The following is a 27,572-nucleotide window of genomic DNA, read 5'->3' as shown; positions in this document are numbered from 1 at the left end:
CATATTAGTTACAAAATCAGGGACCTTGATGCATAAGAACCCCGCTATCTAACTATCTCAAAATAAAATGAAGCGAGAGCCAAAATTGACAACAAGATAAAAGAACAGATAGGAACTTTCCTGCTCATAGACATGGAGTATAAACCATTGAACATGGGAAGGGGCCAAAAGTAGTGATCTTACCAACATTTTTTTTTTTTTTTCCGCGGATGCACTAAAAGCATGCATGCCCTTTTTGTATTCCTAACCCGTTGCTAATGTAAGTAAACATCGGTCACCCTTAAAGGAGAAGGATGATACAATGCTTACAGTGTATCTGAAGTGCCCTCAAAAAGAGGCTGGCAGCCTCGTCAAGAACATGTATACTAAAAAGTACCCTCATAAGTTTTCCTCTCATTTTTTTTTTCTTTCTTTTCCTTTATGTTCTTTTTGCTTTTTCTACCTTTCATTCAAATGACCAAAGTGAATGTACATTTGGGGGAGAGTATAAGCCACCAAAAGGAGATTTGACAATAGATGGGTTTGTAACACCTTCTCCGATGCCCTGAACAGACCATTCATTCCTGCTACAAGGAAAAATTAACATTGTCATTAGACAACCACTCGAAAGCAAGCGATGTAAAACAAGAGAGAATGAGCATAGCAAACAACAATAAAATATCATGTCTTATGTCAGTCATAACTGCTTGCAGTCTATATAAGGCATCCAACCAGTATTCTGCAAGCCAAAGAGATTTTTTTGGCAACGTTTCGTTTTCTTACCCCTTCTTTTGCTAGAGACCAGGGGTGCAGACCTGTCATGAGGTTGATGTCTAAAAAAGTTCAAATACCAATCTTGTTTAAAAATTCCTAAAGAGAAAGCTGAAGTAACCGCAGCAGTTAGTCAAATTATGCCAGACAGTAACCAGTACTCCTAAAATTTTGGATTACTTAGCAATACAATGGTTGAACCACATGCATTGTCAAGCACATCCCTACTGAATAATTTAAGTATGATAACCAAAACTGCATATGACTCGTGCTTGTCCACTTAATAACATATCTCAGTAGTATAAGAAAGCACCACTTAGCCCCACATAAAGGCCAATTAAAAACTAAGCACAAACAAAGCAGACTAAGTAGCAGGTCAGCAACCCCGTAAAGTTCTTAAAACACCGATGGATTAAGGTATATTGATCAGTTCTCCAAGAGCTGATTTCACGAGCAGAAAAAACTGATTAACCAAAAGAGTCTTCAATATACAAATGTCCGACTTTGGTTTACAAAAAACTTAATCAAATATCTAGCGGCAATAAGTCATACATATACTATTTACTTGCCTTCAAATCAATATTCTGGGTCGAACAGGCGCTAAATCATTAAAATATTAAAGCAAGGAAAACAGAGCCCATATGAAATAGTGTGGATACTAAAACATTGACTTCATTTAACCCCTCCCTTTCTCTTCAAGGCCCTAGGCAAGAGCCTCATTAACGGCATGGGGACAAAGGTTACTTGGTTAGGTATGTTTAAAGTTTAAAGAAGAAAAGTAACAAGCAGCTATTACTAATAGCCACTAATAATGTAAGTCCAAAAATAATTACATAAACATGAAAAGACAAGGCATCTTTCAGATAACTGATAAATATATTTCAGTCTTTGATGCTGCCAATAATAGTTAAAATCAAATTTTATTTTCCTTTCGGTAGCTAATACTAATAGCCACTAATAATGTAAGTCCAAAAATAATTTCTTGCATTTTTCTTAATGTAAATGTCCCAAAACTTTTTTACATTTTGGCCTTTTGGGGTAATAAACACCTGGTCATGTTCCCACAATACCCTGATGGGCACAATCTCAATTGTACTTTAACAGTTTTCCTACATAAAATTATAACTCCCACTTTCAATTTTAAATACTAGTACTTCAACTATTAAGTCCTATATTCTAGCCTTGTAATGTAACAACCTACTGTGAAACCCAGCAAGGGCCGCAGGGAGGAAGTTATAATTCTTAAATTGGATAATATATTAATATGTAATCCCTCAGTATCAAATTTTGTTCTCCACTTCCCGTCTTGGTTCATCTCAAACATTTCTCAAGATTGGATAGTACTGAAATTAGCAATCTTAACATTCTATAAGGAAGGAGGTGCAAAATAGGGGATCTAGAGCAGAGTTTGTGACTCATGGTGAGGCTTGTATTGTTAACATTAATTTAATTTAAGACAATAGGACAAACAATAGTCATCAATCATATGGATAATAAAGCATTGAACCTAGATCCATATAATGGCTACTTATCTGAGGCTCTGAGCAGCTTAAAGAAATATTGCTACTGAGAGCTGGCATCCCCAACATCAAATATCAGGTAGTCACTCAGGTAAATGCCCCAAGCAGGAAGAAAAATCAAATAGCAGTTAAAACAGCTCAGGATTTCCAAACACAGATAAAAGAGTGACTTTCATAGGTATCCTTTGCTATCCCACAATTTAAAGTTTTAACAATCAGAGCAAAGAAAAATTCATTTGGTATCTTCAGAGAAAACACAATTTTCTTGTTAACAAGTCCAATCAGGAAGAGATCAAAGAGGGAGGGAGGGAGGGAGGGAGAGTAAAGGATGTTTGTTTTACAAAAAGAGGTGAAAACGGAAATCAAAGGAAACAAAAAGGAAGAGCAAATTCATCCTACCCATTAGTTATTTAGTTTAATTTTAAAGGAAGGTTACACCTATCTTGCTTTTCCTTCTGCTTCATCAGCTTTAACTCATACTGTACATAACAATACCAAAAATGAAGGACATCTTTGCAACACCTAAATCGCAAAATTATTTCTGCTCTCAACCACCATTTCCTTGTAATCAGTCCCAACCATCTCCATCAACTCCACTCTCACCTCCTTACCAATAACCAAACCAAACTGTAACCACAACCTCTTTTCCCTCCTAGCCTCCCATACCCCTCCTAGTCCCCTCATTTCTCATAACCTTTACTTACTACACAACAACCGCTTTTCCCTCATAGCCTCCCATTCCCTTCCTAGTCTCCCCATTCTCATATCCTGAACCTATTACACAAGGCAATTCCAAACAGAAAGTTGGTGTGTTATCGACAATTCCATCCTTCTTTCCCCTAAAACAAATTAAGCGAATGGGAGGCCGGGCTGAGTTGGTTGAAAGCTTTGACCTTCAAAATAGAGCACATGTCATGGCCTTCACCAACCTCTTGACGTCCAAATTGAAGGGAGAAAGAAGATAAGCCTAATTTAGGAAATAATCAAATAATTGATGAAAGCATGGTCATGTCTCAATCTCTGCTCAAACATTTTGTCCCTTTAAAAAAGATTTTATATATATTTAAGGTAGGTTTTGGAGCTTGCATTCAATTTGAGTAGTTAAGAAGATTTTACTCATATATATCATAATTTGAATTTCACATTTTTTATTTTTGAATTTCTTCTAAAGTACAATTTATTTGTTATATGAAAAACGTGGGTTGGAAATTTTCGAATACCTTATATGGTAGCCATATTTAAGAAATTGATCACCATACTCTTTTGACTGTCCAAAATTTTGGAGTAGAGTGTTGTCAAACACTAGATCGACACGACACCCAAATCTCAGTCGGGTTAGCATATCTTATAAACAACCAACCCCCACTGTCTTGTTTTTTATATTCACCTTTAATCAATCGAGCTCCACAATAATATTAAAGTGTTCAATCAATCAAGATTGGAAGGCTACAAGGAACCCCCAAGATTGGAGGAAGAGCACCTTGGTCCCGATCTATAAAAACAACGGAGACACTCAAGATTATTCTAACTATGGAGGGATCAAACTTATGAGCCACACTATAAAGTTGTGGGAAAGAGTAATCAAACATAGGTTAAGGGCATACACAAGCATTTCGGATCACCAATTTGGTTTTATGCCTAGGAGATCTAATATGGAAGCAATCCATTTGATAAGACAAAGATAGAGTTTTATAGGGTAAAGAAGAAAGATTTTCATAAGGTCTATTGATTTAGAGAAGGCATATGACAAGGTGCCAAGAGAGGTACTTTGGTGGCCAATGTTAAACGAAGGTATCCCACGAAGGTACGTGGACTTGGTTAAGGATATGTATCGGGATATGTCAACAAATGTGAGGACATGAGGAGGGTTGACAAAAGATTTCCCTATTACAATCGGATTACATCAAGCATTGAGTCCTTTTCTTTTGGCAACGGTTCCAGATGATTCAAGATGAGGTTCCATGGTGTATGTTGTTTGCGGATGATATCATTTTGGTGGATGAAACTAAAGATGGGGTAAATGCCAAATTGGAGCAATGGAGGCAAAGGTTGGAATCTATATGGTTTAAGCTAAATCGGAGTAAGACTGAATACTTAGTGTGTAGCTTTGGTACTCGGCAATGATGTGGTGAGTTTAAATGGAAAAGACTTGACCATGCGTGAATGTTTAAATATCTTGGGTCAATCATCCTGAAAAATGGTGACATTGATCAAGACATGGCCCACAGGATTAAAACAGGGTGGCTTATGTGGAGAGCGGCACGGGAGTGTTATGTGACCAAAGCAATTCCTTACATTGAGGGTAATATCTACAGGATTGCCATGAGACCAGTGTTACTCTATGGTACATAATGTTGGGCTTCTAAGGAGCACATTAAAAAGATGGAGATTACGGAAATGTGCATATTAAGATGGATGTGTGGCAACACTCTAAAAGATAGAATAAAAAATGAGGTTATTTGCAAGAAAGTGGGGGTGGCAACCATTGCAGACAAACTAAGGGAAAATCGCCTGCATTGGTTTGGACATGTAAGACGGAGACCCAGGGTGCACAAGTACGAAGATTGGAAGAGTGGGACCATGGAGGGGTTAAACGAGAAAGAGGGGGACTAAAAATGACTTGATTGGAAGGAGTTACGAAGGATATGAAGTACATGGATTTGCATGAGGATGAGGCATTGGATCGTAAGGGATGGAGTAGGAAGATTTTTGTCGATGACTACACGGAATAATCACTTTTGGTTCATGTAGTTGACCTCACCTATTGGATTAAGGCTGTGATTGATGGATATTGTGTTCACCTTTGTAAAAACTTGTGCAAAAGGTAAATAGGAAATTTAATTGGGGACAAAAGGAGTACTTATTATTACTTGTAGATGTCATGCAATAACAACTAAGAACCAGGATATCAACTATAACTCATCATACCATCAGGGCAACGTGAAGCAAGCATACCATTTACAAGGCAGTTAGCTAGCTGCACAACTGCTCGTCATGAGCTAAGACGTAGAAGGGACCAAGAAGCATGGGTCGAATATGGATACCAATATAACTACTCACAGCATTCATTCAAAGCACTATAGTCATGGAATCTTCGGAATCTTCTCACTGTCTGCTGTACAATTCTCCTATAAATCCCCTCCAACCCAACATAGATGGAAAGAGAGGACTGTTATAAAGGCAACACACTATACAGTTGTGAGGAACCACCTTTAATGTAGTGCTATATCCTTACGCTAGATTAATGTAGTGCTATACAACAGAAGTTCGTAATTGCCTCCCCCCTCACCCCCCCCCCCAACAATTAGCACTCTAACAGAGTAACAAGTACATGGTACAAGTCTAGAGCATCACAAGACTCATTGTGAACAGCAAAGTCATAGGCTTCAACAAAAAGTTATATTTAAATCCTTAACTTTACAAGATAAGGCAACAAGAAACAAGGGAAAAAACGATACAGCTAATAAGGATTTAAAATTCCAATATATATCAAGAAATTTATCATATTGATTTAAAAATATATATCTCATCTTCATTCTAAATAACATAAATTATATAATAAAATAGTTGGATACAAATAATAACAAAAATAACAAGGAAATTTCAAAATAAATAAATAAATTTGTAAAAATCAGTAGCACCATAAAATAAGTAAATAAATTTGTTAAAGGGGCACACCTCTTTATCCAAGAGATATGGTCCCATCCTGGCATTCCTGGGCCTAAATGTACCTACCCATGAGAAAAGCTATCCAATGGCTTTTGAAATAATTGATGTGGTATTACCGTATTATAGTTTCAGTTGCATTGTAAAAATTAAAACAAATAAAAACTTAAAAATAAATAAATATAAAAATATAAAAATATAAAAAATAAAATAAAAACTGAATTGTGAAGGAATGCAGTATTAAAAACTGTTGGGAAGCTAGTTGGTTTAAAATGCAACTTGCTAGTGCAAAAGTAGATATTAGAAGGATAAAATCAGTAGAGTAAAAAAATTTACCTGTTTACAGAGAAAAAATCTAAGTAGTAAATAAAAGTTCAAGTAATTTTTCCTTGTCACTTGATTCGTTGAGAACTCCGCCAGTGGGTTCCCCGCTGCCAGTCCCAAGCCTGGATAAAGGAGGAGGGTTACGGTAGGCCAGTGACAGCCAGTATAAAACTTCGTCACATCCAATGACATGAGCCAAACAGATATTTTCGTGGGGGCGTTCCCTACTCAGCGACGCGCTGCACTTCCTAGACCCGGGTGTAGTGATAAGTATGCAAGGGTTGCTAGGTCGTCGCCCAGAAGCGACGCGCCACATTGCCCGAGTGTGGTGTCAAATGAGCAAGGGCGTGCCATTGGGGCGTTCCCTACTGAGCGACGCGCTGCACTTCCCAGACCCGGGTGCAGTGATAAGTATGCAAGGGTTGCTAGGTCGTCGCCCAGAAGCGACGCGCCACATTGCCCGAGTGTGGTGTCAAATGAGCAAGGGCCTGGAGTTGGGACCAGGAGGGAGCGTGGGAGAAAGGAATTTAGTTTGCGGATTGGTTCTTGGAATGTGGGGTCTCTTACGGGAAAATCAGCAGAAGTGGTAGAAGTAATGAAGAGACGACGCGTGAACATCATGTGCCTCCAAGAGACAAGATGGACAGGAGAAGGAGTTCGAGGCTTGGTTTTGGGGTATAAGGTATGGTATGTTGGGCAAGAAACGAGCCACAGGACAAGGAATGGTGGAGCTAGGAACGGAGTTGGTGTGGTTCTCGATGAGAGGTTGGCAAAAGAGGTGATCGAGGTCTATCGGAAGAACGATAGGTTGATAAGGCTGAAGTTGCTATGTGGCAAGGAGATTGTGAATGTTATCAGTGCTTATGCTCCCCAAGTGGGTTTAGATGCGGAAGAGAAACGACAATTTTGGGAGGATCTAGACGAGGTGGTACAGGGTGTCCACCACTCAGAGAAGTTATATATTGGAGGGGATCTAAATGGGCACGTTGGGGCGAGCCGAGATGGCTATGGGAGTGTCCATGGAGGCTTTGGGTATGGGCAGAGGGACGCCGGTGGTGAAGCTATTATGGATTTTGCCCAATCATATGATTTAATTTTGGCTAATACTTGGTTTAAGAAGAGGGATTCACACTTGATAACTTTTCGGAGTGGAGCAAATGCAACTCAAATAGACTTCCTGCTCACAAGGAGCATAGATAGACAAAGTTGCCTAAACTGTAAGGTTATCCCAGGGGAAAGTGTGGTCACCCAACACCGGCTATTGGTAATGACTATTCGTCTGAAAGAGAAGGCGAAGAAAAAAGTTAGACAAGAAGAACCGAGGATAAGATGGTGGACCCTAAGGGATGCAAAGGCTAAGGTTTTTACAGAAAAGGTAACTGAAGAAGCGGATTGGGATGGAGAGGTGGATCCGGACATGACTTGGTTACGAATGAAGAACTGTTTCCTAAGAGTGGCCAAAGAGGTTTTAGGGGAAGTAAGGGGAAGAACTTCGATACAGAGAGATACTTCGTGGTGGAATGAAGAGGTGAAAGCAGTAATTAAGCAAAAAAGGGAATGCTATCAAGCCTTAGGAAAATGTAGGAGTGATGAAACCTTTGCAGCGTATAAGGAGGCTAAGAGTAAGGCAAAGGCAGCTGTTCGTCAAGCGAAAGAAAAGGCATATCAGGAGGTTTATGAAAAACTTGATTCCAAGGAGGGAGAAAGGATCATTTATAAGATGGCAAAGAGAAGACAAGAGGCAAGGAAGGATATTGGCATGGTGAAGTGTGTCAAAGATAAGAACCAAATGGTCCTAGTGCAAGAGGAGGACATCAAGGACAGGTGGAAGGGGTACTTCGATGAATTATTTAATGGAAGTAATGGAGTTGTGATAGGAGATACCTCTGTGAGTGATGAAGAAATCAACATGGAGTATGTGCGAAGGATTAGGAGAGTAGAGGTGGAGATTGCACTGAGGAAGTTGAAACCTAAGAAGGCGGTTGGCCCTGATGGGGTACCGATAGAGGTGTGGAGGTGTTTGGGTAAGATTGGTATTGATTGGTTAACAAACCTTTTCAACAAGATATGGACGGCTACAAGGATCCCACAAGATTGGAGGAAGAGCACCTTGGTCCCGGTTTATAAAAACAAAGGAGACGCTCAAGATTGTTCTAACTACCGAGGAATTAAGCTTATGAGCCACACTATGAAGCTGTGGGAAAGGGTGATTGAACAAAGGTTGAGGGCATACACAAGCATTTCAGATAACCAATTTGGTTTTATGTCTGGGAGATCTACTATGGAGGCAATCCATTTGATAAGACAAATGATGGAGTTTTATAGGGTAAAGAAGAAAGATCTTCATATGGTCTTTATTGATTTAGAGAAGGCATATGACAAGGTGCCAAGAGAGATACTTTGGTGGGCAATGTTGAAGAAAGGTATCCCACGAAGGTATGTAGACCTAGTTAAGGATATGTATCGGGATGTGTCAACAAATGTGAGGACATGCGGAGGGTTGACAAAAGATTTCCCTATTACAATCGGATTGCATCAAGGGTCTGCATTAAGCCCTTTTCTTTTTGCAACGGTTCTAGATGAATTAACTAGACCAATTCAAGATGAGGTTCCATGGTGTATGTTGTTCGCGGATGATATCGTTTTGGTGGATGAGACTAAGGATGGGCTTAATGTTAAGTTGGAGCAATGGAGGCAAAGGTTGGAATCTAGAGGGTTTAAGCTAAGTCGGAGTAAGACTGAATATTTGGTATGTCGTTTTGGCACTCAGAGGGGGACAAGCAATGAAGTGGTGAGTTTGGATGGAAAGGATTTGACCATGAGTGAATGTTTTAAGTATCTTGGGTCGATCATCCAGAAGAATGGTGACATTGATCAAGACGTAACCCACAGAATTAAGTCAGGGTGGCTTAAATGGAGAGCGGCCACGGGAGTGTTATGCGACCGCAGCATTCCCCTACAGTTGAAGGGAAAATTCTACAGGACTGCCATAAGACCAGTGTTGCTCTATGGTACAGAATGTTGGGCTTCTAAGAAAGAGCATATTAAAAAGATGGAGGTTACGGAAATGCGCATGTTAAGGTGGATGTGTGGAAACACTTTAAGAGATAGAATCAGAAATGAGGTTATTCGCAAGAAAGTAGGTGTGGCAGACATTGCAGATAAATTAAGGGAAAATCGTCTGCGTTGGTTTGGACATGTAAGACGGAGACCCGTGGGTGCACCGGTGCGAAGAGTGGAAGAGTGGGATCATGGTGGGATTAAACGAGGAAGAGGGAGACCAAAAATGACTTGGTTGGAAGGAGTGAGGAAGGATATGAAGTGCATGGATTTACGTGAGGATGAAGTTTTGGATCGTAAGGGATGGAGGAGAAAAATTTATGTTGATGACTACACGGAAGAATCATATTTGGTTCATGTTAGCCGACCCCACTTTTGGGATTAAGGCTTTGATTGATTGATTGATTGACTTGATTCGTTGAGAGAGAGGGGAGGAGGAGGTAGGAGAATTCATGAGATTATGTGAATAAAGTACACCTTATGCGGTAATTTTATAGGTTCAAAGTTACCTAGAAAGGCTTAGTTGCAAGTTTGCAACTGATACGACATTTCCATGAAAGGGAAATATTGAAAATAAAAGAAAATAGAGAATGTATAAGATACCTAGTTTAAATCAACATTTATTGCCTTTCCAGATTGACTTCCATATCAGGCACTGTCTAGAGATTTCAGACAAACTAGCATCAGAGAAATTATGGAAAAAACCCCATCTTTTTTTTACCATCGGCAAAATTAATGATTCATGACAAACTCCACCAAGGCTAACAAAGATCCACAGTTTTTTTTTTTTTTTTTTTTTTTTTGCTGCTCCAAGACATTATCCTTAGCAATGGAGGTGAGTTTTAACAGCAAATGAAATGATTTACAGAAATCCACAAACGGAGTTGCTACAAAAAACATGGTCATAGTTGTACTGTCTGAAATGTTGCATTTGAAATGTCAAGAGTGAGTTAGTCATTTAGGAAGTGTTTGGTTCAATTTGTTACAAAACACATGGTCATCTAATTTCATGTCATTCATGACAACCTGCAACCACAATGTATATAAAACCAACAGATGTGATTCATGTCATTCATCCAAAGACTACATATGCTAATTCTTTGGATATTTAAAGTCAGATGTATGCACTTCACGGTTTCAACTCTCTAGGAACTTGCATACTCAGCCAACAGGCCCCAGAAAATATAGTAACCCAGCAAAAGTTATGGCCCAAAATAGAGATTAAAACCACCAATTAAAAGACAAAGGAGTAAGGCAATTGTTTTTATACATAGAAGACAACGCAGCAGGTCCTAGCATGTGTCTAGATTATAAGTTAAGTGATCCAGGTAGCAACAGAACATAAAGTATCAATAAATACATAAGCTGATTCACATAACAGAATCAAGACATGCAATTTGTCATCCATTTTCCAGCAACTAAATATCAAATAGTAAAAGAAAAATTGCATATTAGATGCATAAAGGTGGTAACTTACTTGGACCAGCTCACTGTGGATGGATCAAGACCATTGGCAGCAGCGCTAGGACTCCCAAACAAAAGTTTGCTCTCGGAAGCTTCCTCTGTAGGACTAACAGGAAGATTGAGTTCACTGCTACACAGCGGTGGATAAAAAGCCTTCTGCATCCATTGATCTTGATCATAAGAGCTGGAACCAGAGACACCAAAGGCACTATAACTTTGAGCATTTCCCATGGTGGCCTTCTGAGGTGAATGTGTTCCTGAAGCAATATGGCTCTCATTTGTAAACAAAGAAGCCATGGTCTTCTGCGGTGATTGATGCATCAGGTCTTCACTGTTAAGTCTGCTTCGCTCTAGAGGTGAAATCCAACTGGCAGAACCACCAACCAAGCTTAACCCATCAGGACCAAGTGGAGAAGAATTCCACATATGCCATGTTCCCTTATCATTGATATTATCATTCATGTCAGCAGCTGGAAAAAAGTGCATATCAAGGCCCCTTGGACTACTAGAGAAGTGGCTATGGTTATTTGGCTTTTCATCAGCAACTCGCAGTCGCGACAATGGAGATTCGATTGGAGAAGGCCTGGTGACATCCAAAGGAGTGGAAACATTTATCATAGGACATGAATTACCAATTCCATCTTTTACAAAACTATTGCCACGGTCTAGCTGAAAATTATCAAGTGATTCTGAAACAGGGCCAAGAAGTGATACAGGATCGGGTTCATAACACGGGTCCTCAAAATGCTCTGGCTCTTCCGTGAAAAAATCATGAGACATGTCCGAAACACTAGGAAAAAATGGATCCTTTGCAACAGGTGGGCTACAATTATTAGTCAGGGGCCCTCTTGAAAAGGCGGGCAGCATAAATGGAGATGGCAAATTAATTGGGTTATCATAAAGCGGTGTAGAGGATACTGAGCAAGGTAGCTGAGAACTTTGACTAACTTGAGACTTTGCAGAGTTTGCACTTGGTCTGCTAATTACATTAGGATGGGAGGGAGGAGCTTGAGTAAATAATTGCTGCCATGACTTTGGTTGTGTCTTATGTTGTATATCTGAAGAGACCTGAAGCACAGGCAGATTAAGCTTATCAACAGACCAACTATAAATATCAACACACATAAAGTTCCTATACGTTGATAAAAAAAATGCATAGGGTATGATGTCAACTAAAGAAGAACAGCATTCCCTCCCCACCCTAAACCTAATAAAGAGAAAAGGGAATAACCAACATATCAGCAAACAAATAACCATGACTTACAGGGCGACTATGGCTCTTATCGTCTGCATTCATATTAGCTCTCCCAGGTAGACGCTCTGGCGGAAGAAAATCACGTTTGCTGTTTGAAACTAAGGGATTTTCAACAGAACTATTGGGCTTCATTTCTTTGGAAGCAGGAACATGAGATGGGGCAGCTTTGCCAAAAAAACTACTGCCAGTAAGTGCCTTCGAAGAAGACAAGAAAGTACCTCTCACACGGTCAAAATATCTAGCACCAACATTCACTCGGCTAAAACTGTTTGTAGAATTACCTTTTGCTCCATAACCTGCTTCAGTGTTCTGACCCTTCACACCATCTACACCAGACTTTGGCGACTCATGTTTTCTTTCAGTATCCCGTTTCCGATCATTTTCCTTCCCCGATTTCTTTTCCAACTCATCCACATCAGAGTTGCTTTTACTAGATCCTTTGTCTTTTTCCTTTCTTCGCTCCTGCCGCCTTTTCTCAGCTTCCTTCCTACTATCTTTCTCCCTCAATGAGCAGGTTCCTTTAGCACGATTTTCAGCTTCTATCTTTTCGTCTCGCAACTTCCTGCGCTCCTCAACCAATCTTGCCACCTCCTCCCTTTGCTTTCTTTCTTCCTCCTCCAAGAGTTCTCTTTCTATTCTAGCTTGCCTCTTCTCTTCAGCTTTCCTACGAGCTTTCTCACCTCTGCTCTCCTGTCCTGTGCTGCCATTCTCACCCTTTTTGGACATCCCCCCTCCATGATCACCATCTGACGAAGAATCCTCTGAAGAACTAATCCTAAAAAGCTTCCTACAAAGCCATCTTATACTCAGCAAAAACGAAGTCAAGAGTTTGCAACTGAAAAGGTAAACACCCGAATAAGACTTCTCAGCGAGGCAAGATTCACTTCTTCCATACAATCCAACACCATTTTTCCGGGGCGGAAAAGAAGCCTTAACTGGAAAAGAGCCATTCACCACCCAACTCCCATTCTCTACCCATTCTTGACTACAGAGCGAGACATTATCCGACCAGGGCTTCCCATTCAATATCTTCCCACCTTTACCAAGCAATTCCTTAAGAATTCCAGAATTCGAAATACCAGGCGGAACAGGCAAGTCAAGAACCGGTCTTTTTGATATATGCCCACAATACGAACACATAAATTTCCCCCCACCGGGATTCTGATCCCTATAAGGTGTCAAGCAGTTTCTACACTTCCTAGTAGCAGTTTTCTTCAGCTTTTGCAGCTCCAATGCCTCATTCCTCTTCCTCTCCCTCAACCGGGCATTCCTCCTAACCCGCCAAGCCGACAACTGTGGCATCAAAACCTCATACCAGAACAAAGTAACCAACAACACAAACACACAGGCCAATCTCGGGGACGTAATCTCGAACCTAAAAGCGGGCGGTAGTAGCTGAGACAAAGCCCATAGGCCGATAAGCGGAATAACTAACCAAGGCAGCATAGTAGCAACCCTGCGCGACCACTTCTGAATCACACAGAACATACACATTATCCCCCTTAACCTACACCTATCTTTCCCACAATTGTATCCAGCGATATAAACCCTAACAACAAGAAATTCAATAATCCAAGCTTCTTATCCAAATCCCTCAAAAATTCAAACTTCTTCCGTTTTACAAAATTAACAGCTTACTAACCCTAATTCATCAATACCCTTTTCCGCATTTAACACGCAAGATCAAAGAAACCCCCAATCACACGGCAATCATAAAAAAAATTCCCAAAATTTTTCAATTGATTGATTAATCGCAATACCTAGGGTTTTCAATCGAGCTGTGAATTTCTCTGGCACCCATTAAAATTAAAAACCCAATTAAAAAAATAGAGTTAAAATTAATAAATAAAAATGGTTGAAAAAAGAGGGAAAACTTACGAATTGATGAAGATAACAGCGCCTAAGATTGAAAGTTGCTGAATTTGATGAAACGTTTCGATTGTTTGGAATGTGAGAAATGTTGCAGAAAGAAAGAGAGAGAAGAAGAAGAAGAAGGTGAGCAAGCGAGTTGAGGCTGAGTCTACTCGGATGATAAGGGGCAGCTACGGCGTTTGCTTTGCTCGTCTATCGGTATTTTTCTTTTTTTTTTTGTATTTTTTTTTGTTCGATTTGGTTTTTCTAAGGAAAAAGGTAGTGTAACTCAAACAGATAAGTCGATATGTTCATATGATATGACCAGCAGGTTTTTTTTTTTTTTAAAATTTTTTTTTATTAATATAAATATTATAAAAATTAAAAAATGGAATAGAATTTAATTAGGGAAATATCTATATCTATATCAATATCAATATCTATGAATTAGAAAGTCGTTTAAAGTAAATTTATGTGTCACATGGAGCATATAAACATAAAAGCTTATAACTTTAAATACTAGATGTTACACGATTTTAAAATTTTAAAATTATGTCATACATTTATACGGATTGGAGTATCTCTTCTATTTGGTGGACACGATTGCAGATAAACAAATTTGAACATTAATATCTTTAATTAGGAAAATTAGTTAGAAAAAACATTTTAAATGCCTCATTTCTCAAACAAACAAACAAAAAAAAAACACTTTTAAGCGATTCTTTGCTAAAAAAAACCACCACGATCACTTTTTGGTTTGGAAAATTTAATTCTAATAATCCAACCTTCGCGCGATCTTTTTTTAATAATCCGACCTTTTGATTATTCTACAATAATCCCACCTTTACACCCCATTCTATTCTATTAGGTCAACCCAGTTATCAACTCACTAGTAGAAAAATTGCATTTGGCACCCCCCATATGGCACCGGTTCAGCCCAAACCGGTGCCAAAAACCGGCCCAAAATTGGGCGGGATTTTAAACAAAGGGAAAAGGCACCGGTTTAGACCAAACCGGTGCCAAAAATACAAAGGGCACCGGTTTGAACCGGTGCCACTGAACCGGTCCAAGGTTTTTAGGAAAAACCGGAAAATTTAAACCCTAAAACCCTTATAAGCTTCGATCTCCTTAACTCTCCTCCTTCTCTCCGCCTCCATTCCCCCATTTCATCTCCTCTACTTCTCTCTCCTCCTTCTCTCTCCTCTCTCTCTCTCTTCGTTCTTCTTTCATCTCCTTCGATCTCCTCTCTCTATTCGTTCTTCTTTAATTAGTCTTTCAACTCCCTTCGATCTCCTCTCATATATTTGCAGCAACGAAAGCTCGAGGACAGCCGATCTCCTCTCATTAGCGCAACAACAGCCGCCGCCACCACCACTATGTTCGAGCACCACCACCGGCATCAACATCAACAACAATTTCTGGGATTTTTTTTCAAGTTCTGGCTTTTTTTTTTCGATTTTAATTGTTTTTGTTTTCGATTCACCAATTTTGGTTTTGTTTTCGATTCACCAATTTTGGTTTTTGATTTTGGTTTTGGTTTTTGATTTTGATTTTCGATTTTGGTTTTTATTTTGGATTTCGTTTTTAGGGTTTCGATTTTAATTTGCCTTTTATTTTGGATTTTGGTTTTTTTTCCTATTTGTTTTTCGTATTTGTTTTTTTTTCCGATTTTGATTTTGTTTTTTTCGAATTTTTGGTTTCTTTTTTTCGATTTCAATTTTGGTTTTTTTTTGGTTTTTGATTTTGATTTTGGTTTTCGATTTTGGTTTTTATTTTGGATTTCGTTTTTAGGGTTTCGATTTTAATTTTCCTTTTACTTTGGATTTTGGTTTTTTTTCCTATTTTTTTTTCGTATTTGTTTTTTTTTTTCCGATTTTGTTTTTTTTTTTTCGAATTTTTGGTTTCTTTTTTCGATTTTAATTTTGTTTTTTTTTTTTCGTTTTTGCTAATTTTTTATATTTCAATTTCAATTTCTGTTTTATATTTTATATTTTGATAATTTTGGTTTTTTTTTTTCGTTTTTGATAATTTTTTATATTTCGATTTCAATTTCTGTTTTATATTTTATATTTTGATAATTTTGGTTTTTTTTTCGTTTTTGATAATTTTTCAATTTTTTGATAATTTTTATATATTCTTAAGCTTATTTTTACCAATTGATTTTTTTTTTCTATTTTAATTAGTGTGTACAAATTATGCAAGAATATTGATATGTTCATGTTGTAATTTTTTTTATGATTTATAATGTAATTTTTTATTTATTTATTTATAATGTTAGTTGTAATTGATCTATATTGTAATTTTGGATTTCATTATGTATTGTAAATTTTGGATTATATATATTGAAACCAATTCAATTTTTGTTGTGAATTGTTATTTTTTTTTTCAGTTGATTTTATTGGTAAGTGAAAAAAAACCAAAAAAAAAAAAAAAAAGGACATTTTTGGCACCGGTTAACCGGTGCCAAAAGGAGGATAAATATTTTTTTTTTAGTATTTTTGGCACCGGTTTTGAACCGGTGCCAAATAGGGGGGTATTTGGCACCCCCCACATAGGCACGGGTTCAAACCGGTGCCTTAGGCCGGGTTTGAACCGGTGCCAAATGCGTTTTTTCTACTAGTGACTTACAATAGCAAGTCACCTTGCCATGTGTCAAAATTTAATTAGTTCAAATTTAATTTTACATTTAAAAAAAACATTTTTGAATTTTATTTTTACTTTTTCCCTCATTCCTTCCTCCATAATTTCCAACCAGCAACCACCCAACTTCCCTTTCCTTCCCATCCTCTTCTCTTTCCGGCCACCCCACCACTATTCCACTACCCACCTCCCTTCCCCGTACCCCTCACCATTTTCCCTCATTTCCCGATGTCACCCACCCCCTGGAATCCCCGCCTCCATCTAAATCTTGAAACCCAGCCAGAAAAAACAACCACCCACCTCTGTCAAAGCTACGTCGAAAGCTCAAAACCAAGAAAAAAACAACCACATTCGTCAAAAGCTCGAAACCCATAAAACCAACCTACCTTTCCTACCTTTCCTCAAAATCCAGCCAAAAATGGTAGATCCTTCGGCAACCGCTCAAATAAACGTGCGTTCGAATATATAAATGTCTTTTAGGCAGAATTTGAGTTTGATTTTCGCGGAATTATAGAATTGAATATGGGTTTTGGAGCTTGAGTACCATAGAAATGGAGGTTGAGAGGAATTAGGAAAGAGAGACATTGCTGTTAATGGCAGATTTTTGGGTTTTAGGGGAAATGAGGACAACAATTAGGAGAGAGAAAGTGGTTTTGAAATCGAAATCAGAGGTTGAGTTGAGGGGCAATGGTGGCAATGGAGGGAGTGAGAATGAAGATGATAATGGAATCGAGCTTTCATGGCGGTTGTTGTTGGTATTTTTGTTGATTGATTTTAATGGTGGTAGGAGGAAGGTGGCTAAAGGGGTGGTCGGAATGGAAATAAATGGGAAGGGGAGGTAGGAAGGTGGGGGTGGTCGGGGAAGGGGGAAGTGGGTGGCTGGGGAAAAATTACTTTTTTTTTAAAAAAAAAAAAATCCTTAATTGTTACAAAAAATGAAAATTAAGATTACCTGAACAACTTGGCCTAATAGAATAGAATGGGGTGTAAAGGTGGGATTATTGCAGAATAATCAAAAAGTCGGATTACTAAAAAGAGATCACACAAAGGTTGGATTATTATAATCAAATTTTCCTTTTTTTTTTAGTAAAACCTCACCCCCCCCCCCCCCCTCTTTTCTGGCATTAACTCCAACTTTTAAGCGTTTGACTCAAGAATTTCCCTACTTGTAGAGTTGCAGGCACTATTAGGCATTTTTCCCTCTTTTGTTTTTGCTCCCTAATTTTCCACTATAATATCCACAAGGAAAATTTCACATTTGCTACCAGCGAAACCACCTAGCTTCACATTTACTACCGGTTTAATTATTTATTTTATAGTACTACCACACAAAATCACATAATTTTAATTTTGCTACCACTTAACACTTTCTGTTACAATTTCCGTTATTGAGATCAACCACCCTCACTGCCACCCCTTCCTCCTCGGACACCCTCACTACCTCCCCGTTTGCCACCTTCGACCCACCATGATTTTTTTTAAAAAAAAAAACCCAGCAACCTCCCTACCCCTTGTCGGCGCCGGTGACAGCCCACCACCTTCCCTTATCCCCTCCTTGCTGCCCCCACCCTTAAACACCAACCCTTACACCACCCTTCCCCCACCCAAAACAGCCAAACACAACCACCCCTAACCCTTAAACACCAGCCCCGATACCACACCAACCTAAATCGAGCTGGAAACGGTCGATTTTCCCTTTCCCCAACCTAAATCAAGCCGGAAACGGTCGATTTCCCCCACCCTAACCTGAATCGAGTCGGAAACAAAACTCGAAATTCGTTTTGGGTGGTTTTTGGGTGGTGGTTTAGGGTTAGGGAAGGCCGAAACGGTAGGGGAAGGGGAGGGGGTCAATTTCGGTGGGGGAACGGGGCTGGGGGACGAATTTCGGTGGGAGGGGTTTTGGTTCGGGGTGGGGGCAGCGAGAACGGGGAAAGGGAAGGGTTCGCTCGCGTTGGCTGCGTAGGGGTGGGGAAAAGGGTGGGGGATGGGTTCGCGCCGGCGCCGACCGAAGCTCTGGACGTCGGGCGCCGGCAGGGGGGAGGGAAGGGGTGACAGCTGAGGGGAGGGGTGGTAAGGGAGGGGGGGAAGGTGGTTTTTGTTTTTTTTAATTTTAATTTTTTAATTTTTTTTTTTATAAACCTAACAGAAATCCTAACGGATTCCGTTAAGTGGTAGTAATTTTTAAAATACTCTGATTTAGGTGGTAGCAATATAAAATAAAAAATTAAAGGGGTAGAAAATGTGAATTAGGATCATTTCCCTGGTAGCAAATGTGAAATTTTCTTGTCCACAAATCAGTCCAACAAAAAAATTGGGCAAATCATTCCAACCAAAAATTAGTGCAAATCTCCCCCAAATCATACCAAGTGATAGGCAACAATTTGTTCAACAATTGTAGTGCTTAATTCACCATTGTAGCACTCACTCTAGTTCTCCTTTGTCTTCTCCAATTCACTCTACCATTAAACCTGACAAACACACCAACACAAGCAAAATTGCAGAAATTCAACAAATTAGGCAACAATTGAACAGTTCCAATGAAAAAATTCAACAATCCTAATAGATATAATAATTATGATAATATTTGTCGCAGATGTAGGATATATTTTGTATAAATTTTGTATTCTTATCATACTAGGATTCCTAATAAGATTAGGTCTACTATTGTAAAACTATATATATTGATAAATGGTACACACTTTAGGGTGAGGAGTTTTCCCGAAATGTAACAAATCCAAGCAAGATTTTTTGTTATATTTAAGCACCACAATTCAAAATCACCAAACAACTAGCAACAATTCCCTTTCTTCCTCCTAAATCTATTGACAAAAGCAAGAACGTGAGCTTTTCAATTGTCTAAAAAAAGCCCCAATTTTTTTTTACGATTTCGAGAGAGAGGTATTTATTAAAGGAAGAGAGGACGAGGTGGTGGTGGTCTTGTAGGAAATTATAGGTACTACGCAGCGGAAATATATGAATCATATTCATAAAGCACCTAAACCAAGGATCTCATGCATAACACATAAAGAAGTAAGAATTATACCTTTGAAGCGTGATTCCACAAGTGATCGAACAAGAACAATAAGGAGAACAAGAACCCCACGTGTGATTCCTCTATTTAGTCCACGAGCACGGATTAAACCTCCACTAATGCTAGTTAGTTGTGACTGAACACTTCAATCAACCTTCAACGGAGATTCGAGCCACGAACACACCACAACACCACCCACGCGCCACCTGGGGAGGAGGGCCGTACGGACAGGGAGGAGAAAGAGAGGGCCGAGTAGAGAGAGAGAGCTAGGGTTTTGGGAAATTGGTTGCTTGTGTGACAATTCACTGTATGTCAATTGTTTTCTCTTGCAACCCTAGGCATGGTTTATATTTATAGATCATATCTAGAAATAAAACCATGTCAAGTCCAAAACCCATTAGACTCTTCTAACTATCCAAGCCCCATTATCAATATGGTATGTCATGAACTCATGAGGCCCAATAATGGGCCTCTAATTTGTTTAACCCAATACTCTTATGTGTGACCTTGTAGGATCCATTCTATAAGGCTTTGGGCCATTAAGCTAGCCCAAAGATCAATTGTCATATCTAGCACCAAACATTGACGACCCTATAGAATGAACTTATTATCTCCATAATAGTGATCCTTGATATATCTAGTAATTGCACTTATCGAAGACATAACTCCTTCAGATCGGACATGGGTGGTCGAGGAGAGAGAAAATGAGAGGGGAGAGTGGGGAAGTGGAGAGTATTGGATAATATTTAAATGAATGAGCCCCTAAAATATTTATGTGAGAGATTAGATTACTAATGTCGTATATTAGAATATTATCGTCATATATTAAAATGTTATATTATTAATATCAGATATTAGAATATTAATGTCATATATTAGAACCTTCTCAAAACCTTCTCTTTAACTATAAGCACTATTATCTTTGGTCTACAAAAACTAATTGTACTAATGGCAAATTTACTAAACCATAAAAACTTTAATCATGCATTAACCTACCCTCCTAGTTAAAGTTTTTCACCACAATTTAGGCAAATCTTTAGACGGATAGTCTTAGGAATTTGCTTAAGGTTTTTATTAGGGGGTAATAACAATCAAAGCCACGATATAAACAATAATAACCAAGAACAAATATAAAGCAATAAACGAATAGTTTAAGTATAAAAAAGAGTTTAGAGAATACAATACTGAGTAAGGATAGGCTCCTTGATCAGAACATACAGAATTCGAAAGAACATATAAATATATAGTTTGTATTGATGTATCCGTGAATGTATGAGAGTATTACAATGCCTAATTCGACTATTTATACCTAGGAGTTGTTAGGGTTTACATGGACACAAATTCTTAAATGAACCGGTTCACACTAATTTATTATGGACCACTAATATTAGAAAAACTATGGTTGTTTTATTAATAAAAAAAAAGGTGACTATAATAAAATAAGGTCACTATGTTAAAATAAAAGTCATTTTGGTAATATATAGGCTATAAGAGGTTAATTTATTTAATGAAATATTTTATATGCTGGTCAATATGAATAATAAAGGTCACTGTATTAAAATAGGGTCATAATGTCTTATTCAAGTTCACAATAATATTAAACGTTATACAAGTTTTAATAAAGGTTATTATGTTAAAAATAAGGTTCTATGTTAAAAATAAGGGTCATTATGTTCAATATAATGTTAGTTGCGTGTGTATAAATCTCGGGTGCACAATAATGTTATCGTGGACCATGTCCACGCAAGTCTTTCTGCTCTTGGATGCTTGGATGTACCCTACGCCCTTTGGGCTGCTTAGGAATATAGGCCCAACAACCACCACTCGGTTGACAACACAACCTCATGCTAACTCCACCAACCCATTTGATCATCCTACAGTCCTACACCACCACCATTTGACCCCACCAACCTCATCAAACCCCACTAGATTGACTTTTTAGTTAGTTTTCTAAATATTTGCTAGGATCATCTTATTAGTTACGAAGTGTGATTTTAGGGTTAATTATTAGATTTATTAAGGATTTGGATTATTATTAGGAATTTGTGTAAATATCTATGATTTTAGGTTAATAGTTGTGGTTTTTAAATAAATATTTATGATTTTGTATTATTATTATGATATTTGTGTAAATAGCTATGATTTTAGGTTAATAGTTGTGGTTTTTAAATTAATATAATTATAATTTTGGATTAATAGCTGGTATTTAGGTTAATAGTTATAATTTTGGATATTGATTACGATTTTAGGTTAATATATACTTATTTTTCGGGAAATTATCAATGGTACACCCAAGGTTCGAGCTTTTATCAATGGTACACCAACTTAGTTTTTGTTTATCAGCGGTACACACAAGGTTTCACACGATTATCAACTATACACTTAACGTTAAACAAACATTAAGTAAAGGTTAAGTTGGGGTTTAATTCGATTTTTTAACTTAAAAAATTCCCTCCTTTTTTTCCCTCTTCATTTTCCCTCCTTTATGTACTCTACCCTACCCACCCCCTCTTCCTCTATATATAGTTTCCCTCCTTTCTGATTTTCCCTTTTCACACACAAACATACATATATCTACTCAAACACACCTAATTTGAATTATTTGTGCAAAAAATACAACAATAAAGCAACAAATAATAATCACAGGCACATTGTGCATAATTTAAACCATAACTTGCTAACAATTGTACATGGAAACCAAAATTCAACCATTTAAAAAAAAAAATTCATATACTACCAAAACTAAGCGAAAGTCAGAAAATCAAAGACTCAGATGAAAACTTACCTTAAGCGATCAACAATGAAGTGCAGAATTTGCTAGAATTTTGTTCAATTCGCTCATCGATTATGGAACCTCACAGCAGCAGAAACAGGGGAGAGAGTGAGAAGGTAGTTGAGGTTTAAAAGGAGCGATTTAATGTATTTGGAGTAGGGGGCAAATTAGTCATTTCATTTTAAGTGGATTAACCATTAATTAACGTTTGATTAACGTTATATTTACTGTAGATGAGTGTATTAAACCTTGGGTGTACCGCTGATAAACAAAAACTAAGTTGGTGCACTATTGATAAAAGCCCGAACCTTTGGTGTACCATTGATAATTTCCCTATTTTTTCTAGGAAAAATTAGAAATTATAATCCTAACTTTCATCAATTTTGGTAGAATAATCCCAACTTTGGATTATACTGGAATAATCCGAACTTTGGGAGGTCTTTTTTTTCTTCAATCCCTAACCGGTCAACAAAAGTCAATGACCTATTATATCAGGTCACTTGACACGTGTCAATCCCTGATTGGTCCAAAAAAACAAAATATAAAAAAACAAAAAATAAAATAAAAACAAAAAAATAAAATAAAATAAAAACCAAAAAATCTGAAACACCTAGCCTACCTCCCTTCCCCCCATCGTCCCACCATAACCTCCACCACCACTCCCTCGCCGACCGTCGATCTTCCCACGCCGGACCACTGGTCTTCCTAAGTCGGACCGTCGCTTTCCCCATTCCCCGAAATTCCCTCCAACCCCCCGCAAAAAACCACAAAAAACCCCTTTCGCACTCCCCAAAACCCCCCCAAAAAACTCCTCCTCCACCCAAAACCCTAGCGACTAGGGTTTTAGATGGTGGGGGAAGGGTGTTTGGGGGTTTTCGGGAGTTGGGGGAGAGTTTCAAAGGGTGTTTTGAGTGGTGGTGGTGGCTGGAAAAGCAGTTTCGATCTTTCTAGTTGTGATTGCTGACGGAAAAGGAGGGGAGGATGGTGGGTTGTATCACCGGAACTGGGGGATGGGGGAAACCGGTGTAGGGAGAGGGGAGAAATCGGCGCAGGCGGAGGGGAAGTAGAAGCAGCCGCCGCCGGGAAAGTTTGGGTGGCCGGAATCTGGGTTTGGCTGGGGTTTTTTTTTTTTTTTTTCAATTTTATTTGTTTTTAAATTTATCTTAACCAATCAACTCGTGACACGTGTCACTTTGTTAAAAAAAAAATTTAACCCATTCAACCGGTAACCGGTATTTGAGATTGAAGAAAAAGAAGACCCCTCAAAGTTCGGATTATTCTAGGATAATCTAAAGTTGGGATTATTCTACTAAAATTGATGAAAGTTGGGATTATTAAATCTAATTTTTCCTTTTTTCTAATATTATTTGCATAATACTACATTTCACTTGACTTTTTAAATTGCAACATTACGGTTTTCTGTCTTTTTCACACTTGTATAATAATTTGTATGTGAGAGTGAAGGATAGCTCAAGTGGTTAGAGCTCCCTTCCCGATTCCAGGAAATCATGGGATCAATTCTCACCCCTGCCCTTAGCTTGTTTTTCTCTAAACACCAAAAAAAAAAAAAAAAATAATTTGTATGTCAAATATTGCAACCATAAGGGTTTTCACGCCTGCTAATGCACAATTTATACTAATATCTTTGATTAAACTTTAGTAAATATAACGGATTATAAAAATTAAAGCTAATGTTTTTAGTATATACCATTATCTTTAGTTATGCTTTTCTAATGTATAAATCATAGTCAGAATAGTTGTGGGGATATTATTAAAATTTTCAAAGTTGGGATTAAAAAAGAACTAGAATATTTGATTTGCCTAAACTTTATGCATAAAATAGTGACGCACTTGTTTATTATTATACAGAATTTGCCTAAAAAAAAAAAATTAAAAGCGTATGGAGTAAATTAAATCCAAACTACAAAGAGTTGTATATTCTAGTTCATACTTACAGTATACGAAGTATTAGTTTGTTTAAGTATGAACTAGAATAAGATTGTTCAAGTTTGTAAAATGGATTCTTAACAATTTGATCGTTGAATTAGTAATGGGCTTATCAAGTTCAGACCCATTGTCCAAATAATCCTGCACAAGTCCAGAAGTCCATTAATGAGTCTAAGATGCCTAAGTGTTGGGCTATGACAATCCAGTAGCCCAGTTAGATGGTCCAATGAGGCCCAAACATCAAGTGGGTCAAAGTCCAAGATTAAATTTTAATTTGGCTTAATTATTTGATTTATGTTTATGGCTTATATATTTTAATTGGGCTTAATATCTCTAAATAGTACAAGATTATATATACCCCTTGTAATGCAATTTAATGAATGCAGGTTATGTTTCTTTTTTTTTTGAAAGAAGAATACAGGTTATGTTTCTGTTTGCACACCCATAAATTGTTTTCGTCAGCATATAATAAAATGAAGTATAGCTTCTTGCAACTCTAACGTTGATTGGATCGGATCTAATATAGTTTAGTAGGTTCGCTTCTTCTACATCCAAATGACTAAATATGTTACAGTTGATACGTGCTACAGGCCTATGGCAAGCTCAAAGTTGAGTACGTTTAAGGTGTATTCCTTGCTGATAATGATAAATGTCATTGAGAATTGTTGAATGAACTGACTGTATAGAATTGGATGTTCGGGATTGAAACATCCCCTAGCTAAGGAAGAATATTTATGGAATGATTTGCAGAGAGTGAGGGATAGCTCAAGTGGTTAGAGTGTCCCTCCCGATTTCAGGAGATCCTGGGATCGAGTGGTTTGCATATTGTAACATATAGTTTGAGCACTAGATAGCCCCTTTCAAGTTCCAACTTTGCTGGGCTATTTTTTGCAAGAGAACACAAACTATTGTTGGTTTAATAAGATGGTTTAAGGCATAATTAACCCCTAATAATCCTAAGAACAAACCCAACACCCAACAGTAGTACACTAAGGTGTTTGTTTGTCTAGGCAAAGTCTTGAGACATTATTGTTTCATTATTATCAGAGCAAAGCCAATGGCTGCCCAAATCAATGATGGTCATCAACTTTTTTATTAATATCTCTCTCTTCCATCTCATCTATGCCCAATCACCATGCCCAGTTATGCCCACATATACCCATTGGTTGCCCTCTAATTTTTTATGATCATAATATTCATCACTAACTAAGAAAATAATAATAAAAAAAGATACTCCATTCATACCGTGACAAGTGGCACACACATATTGTTTGCCCACCCTTTGCCAATGGTCATGGCCATGACGTGGTCATTAGATTTCTCTCTCCTAAAGTATCATCTTTTGAATTTTTAAATATTTTTTTATCTTTCTCTCTCTTGATGCTCACAACCATTGGCTTTGCTCTCAGTAGATGATTTAAACTATTTTATATTATTGATCAATGCATGATTTCTTAAATAATTTATTCTGATTGGATAAGCATTAAAACATAGTATAGCTAGACCTAAACACATAGAAAAATATTGGCAAGAAGTCAAGAACTAACTCCCCTATGAGCTATGATAACCTATTGATATATATTACAGTATATAAAGTACATAATAACACAACTTTTCTTTATAATCTTGGTAAGATGCCAATGCATATTGTTAGATAATAGATTTATATATTATCTTGTTAATATTTTGTAAAATATACCTTGTGTATTAGGGCTCTCATTATTAGGTTGTACATATACGGATATACCTATATATATTGATTAATAAGAATACTCCAACTAAGGAGAATTACACACTTCTACATGGTATCAAATTCTATCTAGGGTTTTCTTCTCTTTTCCTCTCTAAACCCTATTCGATCCTTAGCTGTCTACCACCATCATCACCGTCCCTTCTCCTCCTCAACCGTCCATATACTATGTACATACCTATATATATACCGATTTTCTTGTGTTATTTTACAAATATTTGTATAATTTGTATGTATCAATCAATCAATAAAATAATACTAAAACAAAAATTAGGAATGACAATGCAAAATTTTCCTCCAAAAACCTTTTTTTTTTTCTTTTTTCTTTTTTACATTCATTTTAGCTAGCCATTATCTAGGAAAGCTTATTATCATATTTATAGGTTTGTACCAATTTATGTTTGCATAAGTATAGATTAAGAGTCTGTTCTCTTTAGATTGTTTTCAGTTTAGTTCTTAATTTCCTTCTCTCATAAAATATTCAGTTCCATTCAGTCAATTAGAACAGGCTCTAATTTATCATGAGCTATATGACTAATTAATTTGCTAAGGGCCTGTTCACATTTACTGAACTGAGCTGAACTGAACTGAACTGAACTGAACTGATTGGAGCTGAACTGAACTGAACTGATTGGAACTAAACCGAACTGAACTGAATTGAGCTGAAATGAATATTTTATGAGAGAGGGAAATTAAGAGCTGAACTGAACTGAACTGAACTGAACTGAACTGATTGGAGCTAAACTGAACTGAACTGAACTGATTGGAGCTGAACTGAACTGAAATTAAGTAAATGTGAACAAGTCCTAAGTAATTTGATTTCTTCAAAGATATTACATTTATTTTTATAATGAGTGATTGAATTATAAAATCGTTATAGTTCTTTTGTATTATCTTGTGTACGAGATCTAAGCTAGTGCTTTAATAAGGAAAGTGGCCACATAACTATATCATCAAGTGGGTGATGAGATAAACCAAAAAGTGGCCGGCAAAATGCTTCTAATGGTGTATTCTAAGAGTACGTTATATTAATTTGTCTAAATTTATCAAAACTTATCACGAACTACAATCCATTACTTATGCTAATGTACCAAAAATTGCAAAGAATTCAAAATGCAACAAGTATACATGAACAAGTATATTAATAAGATCTCATGATATCTCATTTGATAATTGTTGACTTATATCTTTTAAATTGGTGTACAAGTAAAGTCATATTTTTTGTTAAATATATAAATAATATCAATTCAGATTATATCTGATTAGGTTAGGTGAACTAAACATAGCCTCGATCTATCTAAGACGACCGCCAATTAAATGCTACCAACTCATTAATGGAGTAGTCCATAAACCCTGTAAACTTAATGCTTGTTATATTGAATTTATGATCATATCCCGTGTTCCACGAACCATGTCATTATCCTCAATCACAAAGTGGTTCAAATAATTTAGGGACAAGTCATATAAATTAATAAATTAATTGAAGGTGATGCGTCAATACCTCAAGGAGTGAAAGTGACGAAAATTTATATGGAGTGTTT

General features: G+C 37.4%; 1 protein-coding gene across 2 annotated transcripts; it reads right to left on the bottom strand.

The window, feature by feature from the left end:
- Window positions 1–97: 97 nt before the first annotated feature.
- LOC145623691 (uncharacterized) lies at window positions 98–14,229 on the bottom strand. 2 transcript variants are annotated; one of them, XM_081676546.1, is made up of 4 exons: window positions 13,918–14,229; window positions 12,049–13,829; window positions 10,798–11,852; window positions 98–563 (listed from the first exon to the last, which is right to left on the bottom strand). In XM_081676546.1, the coding sequence occupies exons 2-4, from the start codon at window positions 13,531–13,533 to the stop codon at window positions 446–448; spliced, it is 2,658 nt and encodes an 885-aa protein (XP_081532672.1). In that variant the 5' UTR covers window positions 13,534–13,829; window positions 13,918–14,229; the 3' UTR covers window positions 98–445. The 2 variants fall into 2 exon arrangements, with proteins under 2 accessions (XP_081532672.1, XP_081532671.1); XM_081676545.1 differs by having other exon boundaries at window positions 98–566; window positions 13,918–14,228.
- Between the last annotated feature and the right edge of the window lie 13,343 nt (window positions 14,230–27,572).

The sequence above is a fragment of the Chenopodium album genome, chromosome 3 (genome assembly GCF_948465745.1).
Source record: "Chenopodium album chromosome 3, dcCheAlbu1.1, whole genome shotgun sequence".
NCBI classification, from domain to species: domain Eukaryota; kingdom Viridiplantae; phylum Streptophyta; class Magnoliopsida; order Caryophyllales; family Amaranthaceae; genus Chenopodium; species Chenopodium album.
Note: the sequence above shows the minus strand (reverse complement) of the source record. Positions and strands in the feature narration are given on the sequence as shown.